The sequence below is a fragment of the Halichoerus grypus genome, chromosome 2 (assembly GCF_964656455.1).
Source record: "Halichoerus grypus chromosome 2, mHalGry1.hap1.1, whole genome shotgun sequence".
Lineage (NCBI taxonomy): Eukaryota > Metazoa > Chordata > Mammalia > Carnivora > Phocidae > Halichoerus > Halichoerus grypus.
The window spans coordinates 173,995,516-174,016,848 of NC_135713.1; the positions used below are offsets into that span (position 1 = coordinate 173,995,516).

General features: G+C 39.5%; 1 protein-coding gene across 3 annotated transcripts in view; it reads right to left on the minus strand.

The window, feature by feature from the left end:
* Nucleotides 1-2,453: 2,453 nt before the first annotated feature.
* Nucleotides 2,454-21,333, minus strand: part of USP32 (ubiquitin specific peptidase 32) — a 213,257-nt gene continuing 194,377 nt past the window's right edge. For all 3 annotated transcript variants that reach the window (XM_036120979.2, XM_036120978.2, XM_078064134.1), the window contains 8 exons: nt 18,870-19,054; nt 15,074-15,160; nt 13,827-13,947; nt 9,566-9,757; nt 7,560-7,848; nt 6,009-6,433; nt 5,240-5,332; nt 2,454-4,750 (listed from right to left, as the gene is read on the minus strand). In XM_036120979.2, coding sequence (XP_035976872.2) covers nt 4,577-4,750; nt 5,240-5,332; nt 6,009-6,433; nt 7,560-7,848; nt 9,566-9,757; nt 13,827-13,947; nt 15,074-15,160; nt 18,870-19,054 — 1,566 coding nt within the window. In that variant the 3' untranslated portion in view covers nt 2,454-4,576. The remainder of the gene's footprint in view (nt 4,751-5,239; nt 5,333-6,008; nt 6,434-7,559; nt 7,849-9,565; nt 9,758-13,826; nt 13,948-15,073; nt 15,161-18,869; nt 19,055-21,333) is intronic.

A 21,333-nucleotide genomic window follows, 5' to 3' on the forward strand; every position in this document is an offset into this window, starting at 1 on the left:
TCTGGTAAGCGCTGTGAATTGTGCAAGACTGTTGAATCTCAGATCTGTACCTCTGAAACAAATAATGCAATATATGTTAAGAAAGAAAAAAAGAAGAAGAATGTAGCAGGAGGGGAAGAATGGGGGGGGAAATCGGAGGGGGAGAAGAACCATGAGAGACAATGGACTCTGAAAAACAAACTGAGGGTTCTAGAGGGGAGGGGGTTGGGAGGATGGGTTAGCCTGGTGATGGGTATTGAGGAGGGCACGTTCTGCATGGAGCACTGGGTGTTATGCACAAACAATGAATCATGGAACACTATATCTAAAACTAATGATGTAATGTATGGGGATTAACATAACAATAAAAAAATTAAAAAAAAAAAAAAAGAAATCTGAGCATCTAAGGGACTAACTTTTAGTGCATGATCTACAAGCTGACTTTTGACTTAATGGGCTCTAAGTCCATAACCTTTCTACTTGCCAGAGGGCATAGACTGGTGGCTTGTATCTAGCTTGCAGATAGGCTTTATGTGAGAACAATGTTTAAAATTTTTTAAACATTAATCATCGACATTTGTAAATTGGGTATTTTGTATTAAAATCTGGATTACTGGTTTCTCTTTAGGGGTAAAAAAAAGATATGGTAACACGGGGGCCCACCTTCCTGCATGGCAACAATCAAATGGAGCCTTTGGATGGATGTGTGCTTGCATAGTCCCCACTACTCTCCATTCTCATCCATGGCTGAACCTGTTTCTCTTATACTGTGTTCTGAAACCAGGGTCCTATAGGCCTCTGAGTTTGCAATTCTTGCACTCTTATTTACTGTCTTGCTTTTCATTGTTCAGGAAGTTTGGCAAACCTAAAGACATCCTCTTTTTATTTGCACTGTCTTGTATGAGTCTCTGATCATAGGGGTGGGTGTGTGCACTTCTGACTTTGTGATGTCAATACTAAGGAACCAGCTGGTACATCATCGGGGAAACTAGGATCCTGTTCCCTAAGCTATACATTCTGGTTCTGGACTAGTAAAATCCTATATGCAACCCTTAAAATAGTTGGAGGAAATGTGGCAATTCATCAATTTGCTTCAATTCAATTGTGTCCGCAATTACGAAAGGCTAATGCCACCAAGTGGTAGAGAGATTGCATATGGAAATGCTACCCTCAGCCAGAGAGGCTGGGAGGCCAAAAACCTCTCTCAATTTAAAGGACCATTCAGAAACTGGAAACAAAATGCTTACCCATCTCCACAGGCTGGTTCAAGGTTGTCCTCTAGGGTGTCTGGGTGGCTCAGTCAGTTAAGCATCTGCCTTCAGCTCAGGTCATGATCCCAGGGTCCGGGGATCAAGTCCCATATCAGGCTCCCTGCTCGGCGGGGAGTCTGCTTCTCCCTCTCCCTCTGCTTCTCTGTCAAATAAATAAATAAAATCTTAAAAAAAAAAAAAAGTTTGCTCTTTAAAGAGCCAGAAACACAGACTGGCACTTTAGGAGCCATGCTTTATTTTGTATCTTTTTTTAAAAAGACATTTGAGAGAGAGGGAGAACACAGAGGGAGAGTAAAAGGGAGAAGCAGAATCCTCGCTGAGCAGGGAGCCTGATGCGGAGCTCCATCCCGGAACCCTGGGATCATGACCTGAGCCAAAGGCAGACGCTTAACGACTGAGCCACCCAGGCGCCCTATTTTCGATGACTTTCTGGATTCTTTGTTTCCTTAAACAAGCTACCACTGCTGCTGATTCAACATGTTTCATTCTATACATTTTTAATGTGTATTCCCGTTTTTGAGAATTTGAGCAAAGAGCTATTAAATTTTTTAGCATTGGAATAGCAAGAGTAAAAAAACCTCTTGGCAAAACATGATTGAATCTCATGGAGGTTGGATTCCACGTTCATTGAGCATTTACCAAGGAACTGCCAGGTTTTCGTATACTTCATTTACTTAAGATAAGGCCGAGAGGTAGGCATTCTATTTTTAAAGATAAACAAACAGGGACTGAGGGTGAAGGACCCACTGCCAAGTGCTTCCTTGGCGACGTCCCAGAGACACAACCCAGGGACATCCCTGGTTTCTCAGCGCCCCCTAGAAACCCAGGATCATTTTGTGGCATTATTCAATGATAAGTCTTCCTCTTCACCTTCTGTCTTAATCTGCAAGAAAATGATTGTTAAGACCTCCTTCATCAAGGCTCCGTTCACTACCAGCTTTCATACACACCCCCTCCCCCCACGCCAGTGCCTTCCAAACAATGTCCTAACAGGGATGTGAGCAAAGTTTAAATCAATTCACCTGGTCACTGCAGGGATCTTGTTCTACCTTCAACAGTTTCCATTCTTTCGGAGATGGAGCATCCACTCTATGTCAGGTAGGTATTATTCAAGTAGGAGAATTAAACAGGGTCACAGAGAGAAAGGCTAAAAAATTTGACTTTTTTGGTGTTTACTTGTATAGAGGAAAAACAGCACATAGATGCATCCACAGTATTTAATTTGTTTGGATAATAGTTACAGATAAACAGGTACACTCCATATACAATTACCAATACTTTTTTATACAGTTCATATTTCAGTACATCAACACTATTTTATTTACACTCTATTTATGTACATTAACATCTTTCTAAAGTCAGTGCATTGTCAACAAGTTTTATACAGTAATTTACAAGGTGAATGTAGTTAATAGTTAATTTAATAAATTTTCTGCTAGTCATGAATTAAAAAATTAATTACAACCAATATAACAAACACAGATCAAACAACATTAGTAGATTGTGCTACCTGCTTAAATAAAACATCTGTAAGGAAATTATTTTAAATCTTCCACTTTTTCACGGGACTTGTCCAGGTAGAAATGGACAGATTTTTATATACTGAAATCATGAAACTATAAAGCCTGCATTTTGTCTGACTTCATCATATTTTACCATTTACGCCACTCCTTCCTACTTGTAATTACAGTCTTTTTCTGAATAGGGTTTTAACTTAGGTATCCATTTAAAACAACCTTTCCAAATGCTCTGAGAAGAACTGGATAATAACCTGCCTCAGGTATCAGAACACAAATGCTTAATTACATTGGTAGCTACTATCCATGAGGAAGGAAGGTTAATGAAATCTGACAATTAATGAGAATCACTTCCAGGGTCCAGATGAATAAAAAAAGAATGGAAAAAAAAAGGAGGGGGGAATATTTACTTTACATATATTTAAAAACAACACAGGGAAAAAAATGCTGCCCGAAATAAATAACATTTATACTTTTGTTCCAGTTTTGAATTATCAGAGGAAAAAAATGAAGCGAGCGAAGAAACATAACTTTTGATGACCACTACTGTGAAATTATTAAAAAAACAAAGAAAAAAAAAAGACAAACACCAAAAAAACCAAGAAAACAAAAAAACCCAAAGAAATGGACATGCAAACAAAATAAAAGCTTACTTCCTAAACCCACCAATTAAATAAAAAATACATACTATCAGTGTCTGGGATGTGTTTTGTTTTTAAATTTAATATGATGGGGAAAAATACCCCCTATTCAAGTTAATTTATAGCCCTTACAGCCATCAAATATGAACATGTTTTAAAAAAGTTCATTTGCATGTATTCTCTCTTTTTTTAAAGTGCAAAACAAAGAAACAAAGAACAAACAACCCCTAGTTGTAAAACACCATCTAGCTTTGATGCCACCTTCCCTCTCAGAAGCTCTTGTGCAACGTGGGCATGTAATGATGGTGCAAATATTGGCAACTATCCTACTGTGCTTCAGCAGGGGTGGGGGATCTATTTCTGAGGACACTTGAAGTATCCTCAACGTAAGATGCCTCTATGTGCAGGGCTACTTTAGCTGGATTTCCCAGGATGCTTTTTTTCCCCCTACAGGGTCTCCGACCATGGCCCTGGGTAGAAGGCACACAGCTCTTGAGAGAGTCTCCCTTCCGAACTGACCACTTCTATATGTCTCTGCCACGAATGACTGGTTGTGTCTCAAACGCGAACACAACAACAGAAACGAAAAGCAAGAAAGGCATAGAAAGAGTGGGGGAAATGGTTTAAAAAATAAATAGAAAAATGTGTGTCCATGCCAGAAGAATCCTTTGCACACCTTCTGATCTTGCTTTCTCCATCTTGTCAATATAATGGAATAAAACTTCAGGAAAAAGGAGGTAGCATATCATGTCGTCCCCAGACAACACTACAATTTTTTGTTTGACTTTGACTCCCAGGAAATTCTTAGCATTTTGTTATGGTTATTGGTAAACTCTACACTCACTACATGTTTGTTTATATCTGGACAAGCACAATTTAGTTCTTATTTGGTCCCAGGTGGCTGGTGCCAAACCCTTTTGTTTCCAGGCTAATGGTGGGCTCTGCCTGAAAGTTCTCTACCAGAGAGCTCGTGTGAGACACTTCCAAACCAAAGTATTACTACTGTTATGTTAACTGCTATTTTAATTAGGATTTTTATTTTGTGCTTCAGGGTCACAGGATAAAATAACTACATTTAGCTTGCCTTTCAGCGACGCTTCTGCCAAATGTCAGCTCCAGGGAGCCGTCCCCCTCACCACCAGCCTGCCTAGCAGCCAGAGCGGCAGCTCTACTGTAACACACAGTACTTTTTGTAATCAGACTCAAAGTCTTCATCCATGCTGCTCGTGTCTGCCATCTTTTTGCCATCGATCTTTGGCAGAAATTGTGCATAGTCTATCCCCTGCTGCTCATAGAAAAGAATGTAGGCAGAGTCGGTGTCAATTTCGTCCGGGTGAAGTTCCTGAAGGGGCAAGAAAAGCCTTTAATAAAAAAGCCGTCCCTATGCTGGCTCTTAACCCTTGCGAGGGAAGGGAGCACCAACCCTCTTTAATTACTAACCCAGACTGCTTCCAATCAACTTAATATTTTGGCTGCCTGGTACCTGCCCTAAAATAAGTCCTATTATTCTCAACGTTTGTTTTGGGGAAAATAGTCTGACCACTGACAAATAAGAAGAATGAAAACAAAATAAAGAAAAAAACATCAAATCCTAATAGCTAAAAAGATAAGAACTTTTTCTCATTAACCAATACCTTCTTTTTCCTCACCGTTCATGTTTTCATTCTCTACTCTGCACATCACTTTTGTTCCTTTAATACTGAAGGCACCTATATACGACTCTAACAAAAATATCTATTTCCTATTTGGGACAAAGTCCATGACTTCAACAAATGTCCCCTAGATCTGTTGACATTTCTGTTTCTTTTATTCAAAGAGTGGGGATATTTACCTTACAGCTGCTGTCATTATAACAGTACCACTTGCTGTTTGGGTTTTTGGCATAAGTGACATAATGGCCCCCGCCCAGAATTCCTGAATGGCACTGCAAGAGACAAGAAAGTAGAGGTATGTTAGTGGTTAACAGCAGTCTGGCCAGGGCACAATACTAGGACCCAATGAGGAAAACACCAATCACTTAAGTGATTAAGAAAAATGTTTTGGTACCACCTACCCTTTTCTAAAAATAAAACAAAAAGAAAAGTCAAAATTTAAAAGCTCCAAATCTTACCATTTTATAGTTGTAACTATTTTTTTTAAAAAATATTTTATTTATTTGACAGAGAGAGACACAGCGAGAGAGGGAATACAAGCAGCGGGAGTGGGAGAGGGAGAAGCAGGCTTCCCGTGGAGCAGGGAGCCCGATGTGGGGCTTGATCCCAGGACCTTGGGATCATGACCTGAGCCGAAGGCAGACGCTTAACGACTGAGCCACCCAGGCGCCCCAGTTGTAACTATTTTTTAAAAAGCTAAAATTCCTTAGGTGTATATAACTATGAATGCCTTGAACCCGTGACTCCAATTGTAATATTACATGATTATCCCCCGCATTACACTGGGAGCACCTTGGATTCTAGGTAGGCCAAGACCTACTGCTAACTTTGTTATCACCAAGTTCAATGCCTAGCAAATAAAGAGGCCCTGAAAAAATGACTGATGAATGAATGAAGATGAAGGAACCACAAAGTGCAGATCACTCTGAAAACCATGTAACCACTTACCGAAATTGCATATAGATTATAAATAGGCTTAACATGAACATCTTCTCTTTGGTCATCGGTGCTGTCTTCTTCACTGTGGTTTTCAAGCTGACCATTGCTGTAGCCATTGCCACATGCCTCATGCTCATAAAGAAATCCATTGGCCAGAGCTCCTTCATGGTCCTGAGGGGTGATCAGCTCAGTTTGGCTGCCCCCCAGCATGTGCCCTCGGCTCGAGGCATCAGCCAGCTCACAAACTTGTCCAGCCCCATTCTCTCTGCTGGCAACCAAGTTCTCCTTACTACTTGACAGTTTATTTTTGCTGCTGATCTGGGGTAGCCGGAGCCTCCCTTTGCTCCTCCCTAAAGTCCTAGGGCTACTGTTAGGGCTGCTATTTTTGCTGGAGGGACAGCTGGTTCCACTTTTTCTTGTTGAAGAAGGTGAACCTGTGAAAGTGAGAGAAGGACAAGATTCATAAATCCCAAATGCCACAAGTTTAACCAGCCGCCAAATGCTAACTTTGAAGCCAACTTCACAAGTGTACACATAAAGGTAAATACAGGGGTGTTCTGACCAGCTACTTTTTATTCCTATTATGTAGCCAATAAGTTCTTCCTCAGGCCAAGCTCCCACAGGCAGCAATGTCCTGGAAACATAAAGTACCATGTAGGGACTTAAATACAGCAGAAAGATGAAAGTAAAATAAAAACAAACAGCAGAAAGATAACTTCAGTCAGATTCAGTTCAAAACAATTAGACTAAAAAAAAAAACACAATTACACTAAGATGTATTACAAATACATATTCTCCTTTGTTAAATTAGATTAAAAGATACGATCGCCAATTATTAAGCACTTACTATTGCTAGGCACAGTATTGGGAACTCTCTCTACTATCTCTACCTCTCACAACAATCTGGTAAGGTAGTCGATCTCAAACTTTTTGGTCACAGCCTCCCTCACCTCATGTACTCTCAAAAATTGTTGAAGACCCTAGAACTTTTTGTTTCTGTGGGTTATATCTATCAATATTAATATTAGAAATTAAAACTGAGGAACTAAAAAATACAATACATAAACACATATTTCACTGAAGATATCATCACATATCATGGTGGCTCTTACTCCAGGCACATTTGTGAGAATAAAAGTTGAAAAGGTGAATACTTAGTATTTTTTATGAAGAGTTCTACTCCTCCAGGCCCCCTGAAAGGGTCTCTCAGTGACCCTCTAGGGGTTCCCAGACTATACTTTGGGAACAAGGATGACAATTATCATTCATGATCACCACAGATATCAGGCATATATGGTGTTTCACTCTTGACGTAGCAAATCCTCAGACTCTGGGAACTTTTATGAATGAGAAAATAGATTTAGGGAAGCTGCATCTCTTGCTAAAAGTGACACAGGTGACTCAAATCTAGATAGGTCTGATTCCGGATAGGTTCTTTCTACCTCACCAAGCTGTTGTTCCAGAGTGGAAAAAGAGGGAAACACGAAGCCTATAGGGGTCCCAGGAAAGCCCCTCTCAGGGTGACATCTGGGCTCTATGAGGCCCTCCAGGCTTCCTCACCTTTAGGGCTACTGATGATGTTTGCACTGAGTGAAGATGGGCTCTTGCTTAGGAGCACATCCTCTTCCCCAGCTGAATTCTGAGCATCCACTTTCTTCACGTCTCCTCCCGGAACCCTGGGCTCAGAGAGGTCATCCCCCTGGGGTGTGAGTGGTTTACGCTGACAGAGAGCCGGGTCTCTTGGTACCAAAAAAGCACTAGGGTCAAAACTTTCACGAGGAAATTTAACAATTTTCTGTGACTTTATCCATCGACCATTTACAAATTGAAATCGTTTAAGGTGAATAATCTGAAGAAGGAAGGGTAGAAAACAATTACGTTAAAAGGTTCAGAAGATACAAAATTACATTTAAAAACCCCAAGTCTAATACATGTGAATGTTCAAGAATATATAATATTTTTTTTCAAAAAGAATATATCTTATTATGTAACAGAATTATCAGTGGGGCCACTGGCCTTTAGATGTATAGCTAACATGGTAATCTCCCTAATTTCATAACCTGTGCATATCCTAAATTCTTCCCAAATTTCTGCAACATCCTAGGAGCCCATATTTGCGTGTCTTCCTCTGCTTCCTGGGCCTGTGACCCACATTGACCTTTTTCCAACATCATAGAAGATCCACTCACAAATATATTTCTGTCATGAAGACAGAAGACTATACTGAGTATTTTGAAGAAAAATGGATGAAACTTACCCAGTCTCCAATAGGAGGCCTCTCATTTCTTACCATATCCTTTGGTTGTTACCAGAGAGTTTCACTGTCCTAAAGAACATAAGAATCTCCCTTTTCCTTTGTGGCTTCTCTCTTTTTTTTCAAGAGCAACAAATTCCTCTAATCTTACACAGTGTTATTATACGATCTAGTGTGGGCACAGATCTTTGGGTGGCTACCTCTACCCTAAATGCTCACAATTTACTGTGTATATGAAGAGAAACCCTTCCTAAGGGGCATACTTGTATATGGATCTACGGAAGCCCACCGAGCTCTCAATATAAAATTCATTCTTTAAAGACATAAAAAACATAGCTTTTATATAAATGCCTTTACTGCATATGTTCTGTGTGATTTCACAGGCATATATAATTATCAAAACTCATCAAACTAGACATTTAAAATCTATGCATTTAATTTCATGTTAATTACACCTCAGTTAAAAAGAAACTTTCCCCCTTCCCACCCACCTGTCCCAAGCTGGCCCCTGCCCTTTTCCTTTCCTCCCAGAGTTCCCATCCCTGGAGCTGGCTGATTAATGTTATTAATTTCCTGTGCATCCTCTACTGGGAAGTTGTTCTGGTCCAAGGAAAGAAAACCTACATTTACCGTCTCACAGAGTAGTAGGAAGAAGACATGAAGAAAAAAATACACACAAGGTCTGGTTAAAATATATCAGTGCCTTACAGTTACATTTGATATGATACTTCCACCCTTAAGGAAAAATACTTTCTTAAATGAACAGGAAGATCTGGCACTTCAAACTGTCCTGACAAGCAACAGAAGCGTCTTCTACTCTATGAAGGAAGAAGGCAGTAGTAAATCACATGTAAAAGAACACATAGGCCCCAGAGCACTTGTGTGCTTGTGCTGTGGCCATGTGACCAAGCACAGTGGGACTGGAGACTCAGGCTCAGCTGCTCTTCTATAGAAGAGCCTAAGCTTCTCTCTCTAGAGCCAGAAGTGCTTTCACCTTCTCCTGAAGTTCAAATTCACCAGGACGCACACCTTGCAGCGCTTCTCACACATTGCACTGAACTACAGTTAATGTTCTATATGACTTCCCTCTCCTTCTAGCCTGTATGCTCCTTCAGAGCAGAAACTGGGAGTAACAGTATGTACAGAACAATTAATCTGTGTGCAACACAAAAACCTTGCACAGCGAAAGTGTTTTAAATACTGCCACAGGAAGAGTCTTCTTATTCTCAAAAGTAATAAAATTCCTATTTGTTCACGACTTCCTTCCTATATGCCAGGCTCCTCCTCTCTCAGAGGTAGGGCTGTAACATACCAGGATTGGGGGAAGCCTCCAGAGATCCAGCTTCTTGGTTGCCAAGCAGTGGGTCTTACACTTTGAACAGTAGTACATCTCATTTTCCCCTAGCTCCTCCTCACTGGTGAAAGCACGGAGACAGCTGTCCAGGTTGATGGGCTCAGCTTGTGCCTGTCGACTCTGTTCCACACTCTCATGCTCATCGACAACCTGCAGATGGAGGGAACAGGAAGAGGAATGGCAGAAGGGGTGGGCGGGAGGGAAGGGGGGCGTTAAAATGGTCCCATGGCTAGGCATCATCCGTTAGGTGACTCATTCTCATTTTATTCTACATGAGGAAAAACAAAACAGGACTCAAACAAGTCTGAGCAAATGCAGTATTTGTACACTTACTTCCAAAATCACATCAATAACATCTTGGATCAAATTTCTATTTATATGACCATAATAGCTTTTCTTGAAAATTCTCTGAACTCTTCAAAATGACAAAAACAAGGAATTGCCTGTTTGTTTTACAAGTTTTGAATTATAATGATATATTTTATTTAATCCAATATATACAAAACGTATCATTTCAACATGTGATCAATATGAGAATTATTGATGACATATTTTAGATTCTTTTTTACTAAGTCTTTGGAATCTACAATACTCCTTAACTTGAATCAGGCACATTTAAGTGTTCAATAGCCAGCATGCTAGGTGCAGGAGCAAGAAGGACATATGTATGAGAGAGAGAGAGCAGAGGGGGTAGGTGTGCAAGTATGTGTGTTGGAGGTAGTGTGGGATCAGCAAGAAGGAGAGGGGGAGGTACCTAGAATGCAACAGACAAAGAAGAATTTTTCCCTCTCCCATTCTTTTTTTTTTTTTTTTTTAAGATTTTTATTTATTTATTTGAGAGAGAGAGTGAGAGAGAGAGCACAAGACGGGGGAATGGAGAGGGAGAAGCAGACTCCCCGCCGAGCAGGTAGCCCGATGCGGGGCTCGATCCCGGGACTCCAGGATCATGACCTGAGCCGAAGGCAGTCGCTTAACCAACTAAGCCACCCAGGCGCCCTCCCTCTCCCATTCTTGTTGCCACTTAACAGCAACCGAGAACCACAGTGGGGGAGGCAGAGCATCAGGACTTTGAATGCTACCGTGAGACTTCACACAGGGGTCTTCTCATCTCAGGGTGGGGTCTGGACACCCAGTCCAACAATAAGTGTCTCTCTTTCTGGCAAAGGGCACACACATGTCCATTACTGAACTTATTACTCACCCCATCCAGAGGTGAATTTGTTCTCTTGGCCTGAGGCAACTTCCCTTCTGTTTTCCTTCCTGAACTTATGATGGGAACACTGAGCCACCTAGCTTACAGACTGGCACGGCTCAGGACATTCAGTTTACAAGAGGTTTTCATGCTTTAAAAACAACCCATGACATCGTTAAGTATCTTCCCATATATGCCAGTAAAAAAAAAACCTGGTAATGGGGCGCCTGTGACTTTTTCCCCACACGAGAGGCTAGCTGAGTCACAGGCTGTCAAATGCTGGGTTGACCATTCAGTTAACGGTTTTAGCATTGCATCACCAGCCATTTCTAAAGATCTATAAAAAGAGGAACTTAGAGAAAAGTCATTTTTTTTTTTTTTTTTCAGAATGAGAAATCTGGCTTGACCTTAGGTCACCGACTTCTTTTCTGATACTAACTTTCATCATCTTTAGAGCTGGTCATCCAAGGGAAAAACTGACATGCTTCAAAAGAAAATATGTTGCATCATGGTTGCTGGAATCAGAGTAGAAAAACAGTAATATTCTTTTCTCATAGCCAGTTAAACATTATCTCTATCAGGGATGCTTTATGGACAACCACAAATTGCAGTAAGCTACTAAAGAATGTTAATCTTTATTCACTGTATTTCTCATGGAACACACAGGCTACTGGAGACAGGGAGAAGGTTGGTTAAAAAAAACCTATTTGTGGACTGATAATAATTTTTATTTATAAAATTTCCCTAAATGACAAAGATTCCCTTTTTATGTCTTGGGATCCATTCCCAGGTCCTTTATCACTATTCAAATAGTTTAAATCACTCACTGGCACCCTCTTTCTTCTGCTTGAAAGCTCATCCTTAACACAAAACATAAAGAATGAAGTCATGGCTTTCTCACATGATAAGACTATTAGAAAAAGAGGGAGATATAAAAAGCTATCTAGTTCAATTATCTATTGAGGAATGTGAAGTTAGGTGAAAAATAAAAATACTAAGAGCAATTGCCTCTTTTTCTGTGTACCAAATAAAACATTTACATGGAAATTTTGAAAGCACAGAAAAATATAAAAAGGCAGGGAACCTTTTATATTCTTTTTTTTTTTTAATGTAGGCTCCATGCTCAGTGTGGAGCTCAATGGGGGCTTGAACTCAAAACCCTAAGATCATGATCTGAGCCAAAAACAAGAGTGGGACACCTAACCAACTGAACTACCCAGGTGCCTGCCCCCATTCTATGTTCTTTTCCTTTTCCTAAATAGTATTCTTTTATATTGAAAAGATTTTTCAGTATGTGCAATTCTATACCTTGCTTTAAAAACAACCCATGACATCGTTAAGTATCTTCCCATATATGCCAGTAAAAAAAAAACCTGGTAATGGGGCGCCTGGGTGGTGTAGTCTGTTAAGCATCCAATTCTTGGTTTCAGCTCAGGTCGTGATCTCAGGGTCATGAGATCAAGCCCCGCGCAGGGCTCTGAGCTTGGCGTGCAGTCTGCTTGAGACTCTCTCTCTCCCTCTCCTCCATACTCACTCTCTCAAATAAATAAATCTTTAAAAAAAACCCAGAAACCCCCCAAAAACCCCTGGTAATCATTATTTTCAATGACTGCATAATATTTTACCCAGCTATTATACTATGCTTTATTTAACCATTCCTCTAATGTGGGACAATTACAAGTTGTTTCAAATTTTTCTACTATTCTAAAAATACTATGATGAAGATTTGTCAGCAAATTAGAGAGTATTTCCCTAGAATAAATTCCTAAAATCACTGGGATAAAAAACATAAAATATATGGATAGAAATGTCAATTTTCAACCAAGGAATCTCCCTTGTCTACGTGACTCCCCAAGCACATGCAGAAACAGGTAGGAAGAGAAATTATGTAGAAAGAAATTAGTCATGTGGCCCCAGTCCCTAGCAAAGCAGGACATCTCAACAGCAAGTTGGTTTCCATGGTATCCTAAGAGTATCAGTGAAAGTGAAAATGGGGTGAGATTGAACAGGTCACGTAGACCCTTCTTTCTATAAGCAGGAAGTCCTCTTAGAGTTCTTCAGATTGTACACTGGAAATTTCCATCAGGAGCCACATAAATGCAAAAGCCACTACAATTCTTCAGGTGACTAAAAAAAAAAATCCTTTGATTCTGTTGCTTTTACTTCTCCATCAGATTCGTCATATCTCTATCCATAAGCTACCTAGCCAAACTATCCTTCAAATGATATTTGACAAACATTTTTAGGTATGGAGTTAGTATTCTTTTTGAAGTAACATTTTCAAAATTTAAAACTGCTCTGGCAGTAGAGGAATGCTAAGTGTAAGAATAGCCATTGAGATGTACTCTTAGGTGCCCAGTCTTGAAACATTGAATCTTTTCTCTAATTTTTCTTTTCCTTTTTTTTTTTTTTAAGATTTTATTTATTTATTTGACAGAGAGAGACACAGCGAGAGAGGGAATACAAGCAGGGGGAATGGGAGAGGGAGAAGCAGGCTTCCCGTGGAGCAGGGAGCCCAATGAGGGGCTTGATCCCAGGACCCTGGGATCATGACCTGAGCCGAAGGCAGACGCTGAACGACTGAGCCACCCAGGCGCCCCTTTTTCTCTAGTTTTTCTGATCACTATGCCCATTAAGAACCTATAGCCCTGGGATGCCTTTGAGTTAAGTAACAGTGGTTACCAAATGCTGCAGCTCCAATAATAATTAATAAACAGGCAGAGAGATATTTATTGCTTGGTATGTGATGGCCAAACAATATAACATCTTAAATATACCCAGAGTTTCAAGATTTACTTATTATTAGTATTTTTGAAATATAATGCCCCAATACAATTAACTCTAGAAGTGGGAAAACTGAAACATCCATGTAATCATGCCAATATATTAAGTGCCATAGAGAATACCAATGAATATTTTTCTGATTGATGACTTAGATCATCTAAAACAGAAATGGCACAATACGATTAAACTGGGAAAATGTTTACAAATAAAAATCACCATCTTATGGTGGCCTTGAGTACTTACCCTTTCCTGTGATGTTTGATAGCGGAGGTGAAGAGCTGTGGGGTCCCAATCCACAGCAATATAGGCATTTCCGATGAAAGCTCGGTCTTCCCCACAATCAATTTTACAGCCTCTGCAAAATCTAAGGGTGGGGGGGGAATGATCTACTGAAGGATGGAATAATTATGAAAGAATCCAAATTTTCTTTATCAGATATATTCTCCCTTTCTACTTCTCCACTTTCTTTCTTGGGTTCACAGTCTGTCATGGGCCTCTAACTTAAGACTGATCAATGCATGAATATATATTAGTAATTATTATTATTTCAGGGAAGCATGCCTATCACTTCTCAAGTCTCTGTTTTTTCAAAGCACTTGACAGCCATTTTTAGTCCACATGAGTATGTGGACTTTATTGCAAGTAAATGACATGGAAATTGGACATTTGAGATAATACACGGGTAAGAAAATTCTAAATTTAGTTATTTAATGCTCTGAGGTAGGATAACTCATCTGATATAACAATGCCTAATTTCCTTGTTTGTAAAGTGATACATTAAATAAATGCACATAAAATTTTATGGGAGGGGAGGGACCATGACAAGGCCATGGTTTCAGTGCCTATTTAGATTCTGTTTGCTAAGTCTATTACAGTTCTCTGAAGGCTGACTTCAGTACTCAGGTATTTTCCAAGGTGCAACAGTAATGACCAATCAATCTCCGTAATTCTTCTAAAAATAAAAAATAGACTTCCAGGAAAGTCTAGTAAGTAAACTGTTTTACTGGACTCAGAACTGCTAAACTGATTTATATTTAAGGAGCAGAAAGTATAAAATAATAAATGTTGATCATAAACTATGAATTTGATGAGTATCATACAGTTTATAGAACCACCTAAGGCTCAAGAGCAAAACTAAGCTATAGATCTCATAATAAGGAAAAGATGAATCAATAATTCCTAAGTTTATTCTAAGCTTCTCATTATTCAATATTACTTTTTTTTTTTTTTAAGATTTTATTTATTTATTTGACAGAGAGAAACACAGCGAGAGAGGGAACACAAGCAGGGGGAGTGGGAGAGGGAGAAGCAGGGGATCGAGCCCAGGACTCTGGGATCATGACCTGAGCTGAAAGCAGACGCTTAATGACTGAGTCACCCAGGCGCCCCATATTCAATATTACTTCTAAAAACTGGAAACCTTATGAAAAAGGTATAATATCTGAAGTTGCAATCTACTAAAATTTTTCTTTTGCAGAAGATCACTTTACCTATACCATGGGCACCAAGCACAGGAGTTTCCATCTTTCTGCACAACTCGTAGAGTGAAGGGATATTGATAGCCCATACTGTCATCACTGAAACAGAACATAAACCAAAGAGTATAAAAAAACATTTCTGATTTGAGGTCTCAACTCCTTTTCATTTTCTCTTGAAGTAACCCAAGGCAGGGACATCTGTCATAGCAGTATGCTCATGGTGATGGTTCGATGCTGGTTATCTTAACCCATAAGCAGCAGGCAGCCCTGTACCAAACACACTCAGGGCTCCCATGTTGTATCCTTGCATACAGAAGGGTAGACAGACTAGACTGCCAGATGTCTCTAAGAGAGTCCATGTGGTCCACGCAAATTTTATAAGATAAGCAAATCATGAAATCAAATACCAATTATCCTTCAGTCCTAATTCTATCATAAGATTTAATTCACATTAAACAAGTAATTAGACCTTTCTATGACAAGAACATTGACACAGCACAGAAGGCTGAAAGGTCATAATGGTTTTTTAGAAGAGTCGACTAACTATATATTTAGAAGTTTTCTTTAATCAGAATCCTGATGTGGTACATGACAGTTACCCCCTTTCCCTGCTTTAACTACTCAAAGCTATAAGGTACATAACATTTTAATTTTTTTTAAAGATTTATTTATCCATTTGACATAGAGAGAGAGACAGCGAGAGAGGGAACACAAGCAGGGGGAGTAGGAGAGGGAGAAGCAGGCTTCTCGCAGAGCAGGCAGCCCGACGTGGGGCTTGATCCCAGAACCCTGGGATCATGACCTGAGCCGAAGGCAGATGCTTAATGACTGAGCCACCCAGGCGCCCCGGTACATAACATTTTTAGAGTCATGTCTTTTAACTGCAAAACAGTCTTGAATTCTCCAACTTAAAAAAATATTTATTCATCCTTGCCCCAATAAGAAGCAATGCAGGACAGCACATCTGGCAATTGGCAGTGGCTATTACACGGTTGCTGAAGGTAATGAAACCATGATAAGGACTTTACCACCTCCAAAAATCTCAGTTCCAAATATCCTACTTTGCAACAACCATCTCCTATCCTTTTAAATCACTTATTCAAGTATCACTACTTTAACAATTATTTGACCAAAGAGAAATTTATTTACTTCTTAAAAAATAGATTTATTAGAGAGAGAGAGCATGCATGAAAGCAAGAGCAAGAGAGAGCAGAGGCAGAGGAAGAGGGAGAAGCAGACTCCCTGCTGAGCAGACAGCCTGATGCGGGGGCTCGATCCCAGGACCCTGGAATCATGACCTGAGCCGAAGGCAGACACACTTAACCAACTGAGCTACCCAGGCCCCCAAGACCAAAGAGAAATTTCTAGTCACTGCCCTCAAATCCTCACTTTCCTCCTTGTCCACTGTCCCTCAAAATAATCTTTTATATAGATCCTCAATTCCAGGAATTTGTCCATCTAATGTAAACATTCAAATTTATCGACATTAACACTCACAAAAATAGAGAACTGTACAATGAACCCCCATGTATTTGTCACCCAGCTATAACAATCATCAATCCTTGGCCACGTCTATTTCATCTATACCCTTATACTTAGCTCCCCTGGGTTCTTTTATTCCATTAAAAAAAAAAAAACTATGGTAAAATATACATAAAATTTACCATTTAACCATTTTTAAGTATACAATTCAGTGGCATTAAGTACATTCACAATGCTGTGCAACCATCACCACCATCCATCTCCAGAAATTTTTCATCTTCCCAAACAGAAACTCTGTACCCATCAAGCAATAATAATTCCCCTACACCTCTCCTCCCAAACCCTGGTAACCCCTAATCTACTTTCTGTCTATGAATTGCCTAATTGAGATATCTTATAAAAGTGAAATCACACAGTATTTGTCCTTTTGTGTCTGGCTATTTCACTTAGTATAATGTTTTTGAGGTTCACCTATGTTATAGTGGGTATTGGAACTTCATTCCTTTTTATGGTTAATGAATCCTCCATTGTATGGATATACTACATATTGTTTATCCATTTGTCTGTTGATGAACATTTGGGTTATTAGCCTCTTGGCTATTGTGACCCACTAATTATTTTGAAGGAAATTGGAGGCATTTTACCATTTTCATTCATAAATATTTCAGTGTGTTATTCCTAAAAGATCAACTTTTATTATTTTTTTTATTGCCTGTAGAAGCACTTTCTCTTTTACCTATTCTAACCTCCATGGCTTCATCTACACCACTCCACTAAAATAGCTTTTGCAAAAGTCACAAAGACTACCATTTTATCAAGTCCAGTGGTCAGTTCCCACTGGCTGCTCCTTCTCAATCTCTCTTGTTGTCATTTTTCAACCTCTAAACGTTGGAATGGATCAGGCATTAGATTGTGGGTATCTTCTCTATCTAACGCTTACTCTCTAAATGATATCATCTAGTCTCAGAGCTTTAAATGCCAACTATTTGCTGATGACACCTATGTTTCTATCTCCAGCAAAGGACACTTCAGTCTATTTCCCACTTGAAAATATAACCTACATCTTGAATTTAACTTGATTCCTGTCATCTCTTGCCCAAACCTACTCCTTCCTCAGTTTTCCTCATTTCATTAAATGTTAACACCATTCATAAATAATTGCTCAGGCTGAAAACCAAGCTTGGATTCCTCTTTCCCTCATACTCCATATCCAATTCATTAGCAAGCCCTGGGAAAAGTCCTCATTTGGAAGTCCTTCAATTCAGTCCGACTTTCCTTCAAATTTAATCCTGCCTTATTGTCATTTTTACTAAACACAACATTCCTCAACTAAATTGCTTATCTATTACTTGCAGTTTTCCTTTAAGATTTATCCTCAAGCCTTATCATTGGCATCAAAAAAACCCATAACATAACCTACCAGCAAAGAGAACTTCTATTCAGTTAACACAGAAGCTGAACTCTCACTTGCACCATGACAACAAGATAATAAACTCCAGTTCAGTTCAGATATAAATAAGGTATCATGATCCTAACAATTATTAGAAATAAACACATTTACTAATCCAACAGAACACTGGTAGGAGGAATGGAAAGAAAACAGAAGACATTTATTTTCTTTACCTAGACTTACGAAATTATTCTGTGTTAAACTGACATGGTATGGAAATAATCCAACTGAATCATTTGTTATGGCATGGGAATTTTTTAGAGTTCATGTATAGAAATGCACACTATTGTTCCCATCCTGAATTTCAGAGGGTTGAGAGGATACAAATTTCCTGGTGAATTCATACTCTGTGGTTTTGCAATAACAAAAGTCAAGGATATTACCTGAAGGATTTAGAGCATTAGCAGGGGGGATTTTAGGTAAGAGATTAGAGAATGAAAGGCTTATTAGACACTAGAATGTCTAGGTGATAAAAGGAAGCTGTATAGTCAGTCTCTCCTACTCAAAAGATGAAACCAAATGGTTGAATTATATGCTCTCTGGATGGTTCTTTTTTTTTTTTCTAAAGATTTTATTTATTTGACAGAGAGAGACACAGCGAGAGAGGGAACACAAGCAGGGGGAGTGGGAGAGGGAGAAGCAGGCCTCCTGTAGAGCAGGGAGCCCGATGTGGGGCTCGATCCCAGGACTCTGGGATCATGACCCTAGCTGAAGGCAGACGCTTAATGACTGAGCCACCCAGGCGCCCCTGGATGGTTCTTAAACAAGTGATTAACCTAACATGGAATGTATCCTATGTATCACACAGAATTCATAGAAATTCTTCTTCTTCTTGAGTTTGGAAACCACAGGTCTAGGCTGATCCCCTAAACTCACCAATCCTGAGCATGGTTACTGGCTTCCTGAGGTGGGAGTGGGCTGGCTAATCGAGACACTTGAATCCAAACCGCATCATACAAGTCCTTCTTCCGGGTATGCACAGTACATGGAACAATCAGTGGCATTCCAAAGAGGCTGGGGCGATTCTTCTGAGATGAAAGGAAATACAGTTCTGTCCTCATCTGTATGTACAAACAAGAGACGAGAGGACTGAGAAGACAGGCCTTTGATTCCTCCCTTTCATTCTTCTAAGACGGCCAATAACAGACATTGTTAACATTTTCAAATTAGTCACTACCACACCTCCATTTATTGATAGAACCATCTTCCACTCATATGAAGAGAATGATTATTTAGAGTGGAGTCACTGAAAGGTTGAGGTATTGCCAGCTTCAGAGCTGCTGTCTATCAAACACAGGTTTTCAGCATTTAATATTTTCAAACTAGTTTTCTCTGATAAATATTTCTCACACACAGTGAATCATATGTAAAAACTAGTAATAGTTTCATAGCTCAAGGCTTTTAAAAGCAATTAAAATCCTTTCTCTGGAAAGTATGCCAGTAAACCAAAACTCCCTCAAAATGCGATTTTCTAATAAGGCGTTGATAGCTGCTGTTAGAGCATAATTCTCGAACTTTTGGAAAGGTACAAAACCCAGTCATTTAATGCTGTAAACACTTATGCATCTTCCTAAAAGTAGCTGAGTGATGTTAGTCTTTTTTTGTTTTTTAATTACATGATAGAATAAAAGTAAGGTACACTTTAAAAATATTTGATTTTAGTATGTTAAGGAGATTTTTATGATATTCCTTAATATAGAGATACTGCACAGAAGTAGCTTGGAAATGGCTGCTTAATAAAACAAAAGTTTAGGGGTGCCTGGGTGGCTCACTTGGTTAAGCGACTGCCTTCGGCTCAGGTCATGATCCCGGGGTCCTGGGATCAAGTCCTACATCGGGCTCCCCCTGCTCTGCGGGGAGCCTGCTTCTCCCCTCTGCCTCTGCCTGCCACTCCTCCCGCTTATGCTCTCTCTCTGTGTCAAATAAATAAAATCTTAAAAAAATAAATAAATAAAACAAAAGTTTAATGTAATAGAAAGGTTGGTTGGAGTTCAGGATTACTCAAAAAAGCTGCCAAGCACTTGGGACATTTAATTCTTTAAGTTTGGTCTCTGTGTAGTAGTTAGAGAAGCTAAATCAACGACTTAAAAACTCACTAAGGGTTATCTAGTTTCTAGGTGAAAAGACTTCAGATTCTCAAGCATTTTTTTATCTTGCCATTATTCATTTTTTAATTAAAATTTTTAAAAAGATTTTATTTTTTTTTTTAAAGATTTTATTTTTTAAAAGATTTTATTTATTTATTTGACAGAGAGAGAGAGAGAGCGCACAAGCATGCAGAGTGGCAGGCAGAGGAGAGGGAGAAGAAAGCTCCCCGCTGAGCAGGGAGCCCGATGCAGGACTCAATCTCAGGACTCTGGGATCATGACCTGAGCCAAAGGCAGCCACTTAATCAACTAAGCAACCCAGGTGCCCCGAAAAGATTTTATTTTTAAGTAATCTCTACATCCAATGTGGGGCTCAAACTTCCAACCCCGAGATCAAGAGTCGCATGCTCCACTAACTGAGCCAGCCAGACACCCCTTGCCGTTATTTATTTAAGCTTAATACATGACTCTAAGACCCCATTTCATGTGTTGATGTTCTTACAAGACTCACAGAAATTGGGGCACCTGGATGGCTCAGTGGGTTGAGCATCTGCCTTTGGCTCAGGTCATGATCCCAGGGTCCTGGGATAGAACCCTACATAGGGCTCCCTGCTCAGCAGGGATCCTGCTTCTCCCTCTCCCTCTGCCCCTCCCCCCTGCTTGTGAGCTCTCTCTCTCCCAAATAAATAAAATCTTAAAAAAAAAAGACTCACAGAAATGTGTATAGAATTCAGAACAACTATTTTAAATTCAGAACTGTTTTTTAAAAAATCTAAAAACGTAAAAAAAAAATCTAAAAACGTAGATTAGTTTTTCTCTACTTAATCTTCTACTATTCTTCCACTCCAACTCTAAGCAGATGACTTATTTTACTAAATAAATGAGACTAAGTGAGATCATCTAAGCAATGATCTCTTTCCTCTACTCTCCTCAGTGTATCTCTTTTCTAAACCCACACAAAATTTTCATCCTCTTGAAGGTAACTTCTCCCAGTACGGTGGGGACAGTCTGCTCAGTTCCATAGGGATAATACTCCCACTTTCCTAAACCAGAAATTCTCCCTTTGCTCTCTCCTAACAACTTTTCCTCTCAGCTGAAAAAACTCACTTGACCTGACTGTGCAAAGAACCTGCTCCATTTCTTTACTAGGTTACACTGTGAAACTGTGGTTTTCACTCTGACTTCTCTAGCCCATGTAAACCACTTCTTTTTTCTTTTAAATTGACTTGCCCTTTAGTTGTCATGTCAATACC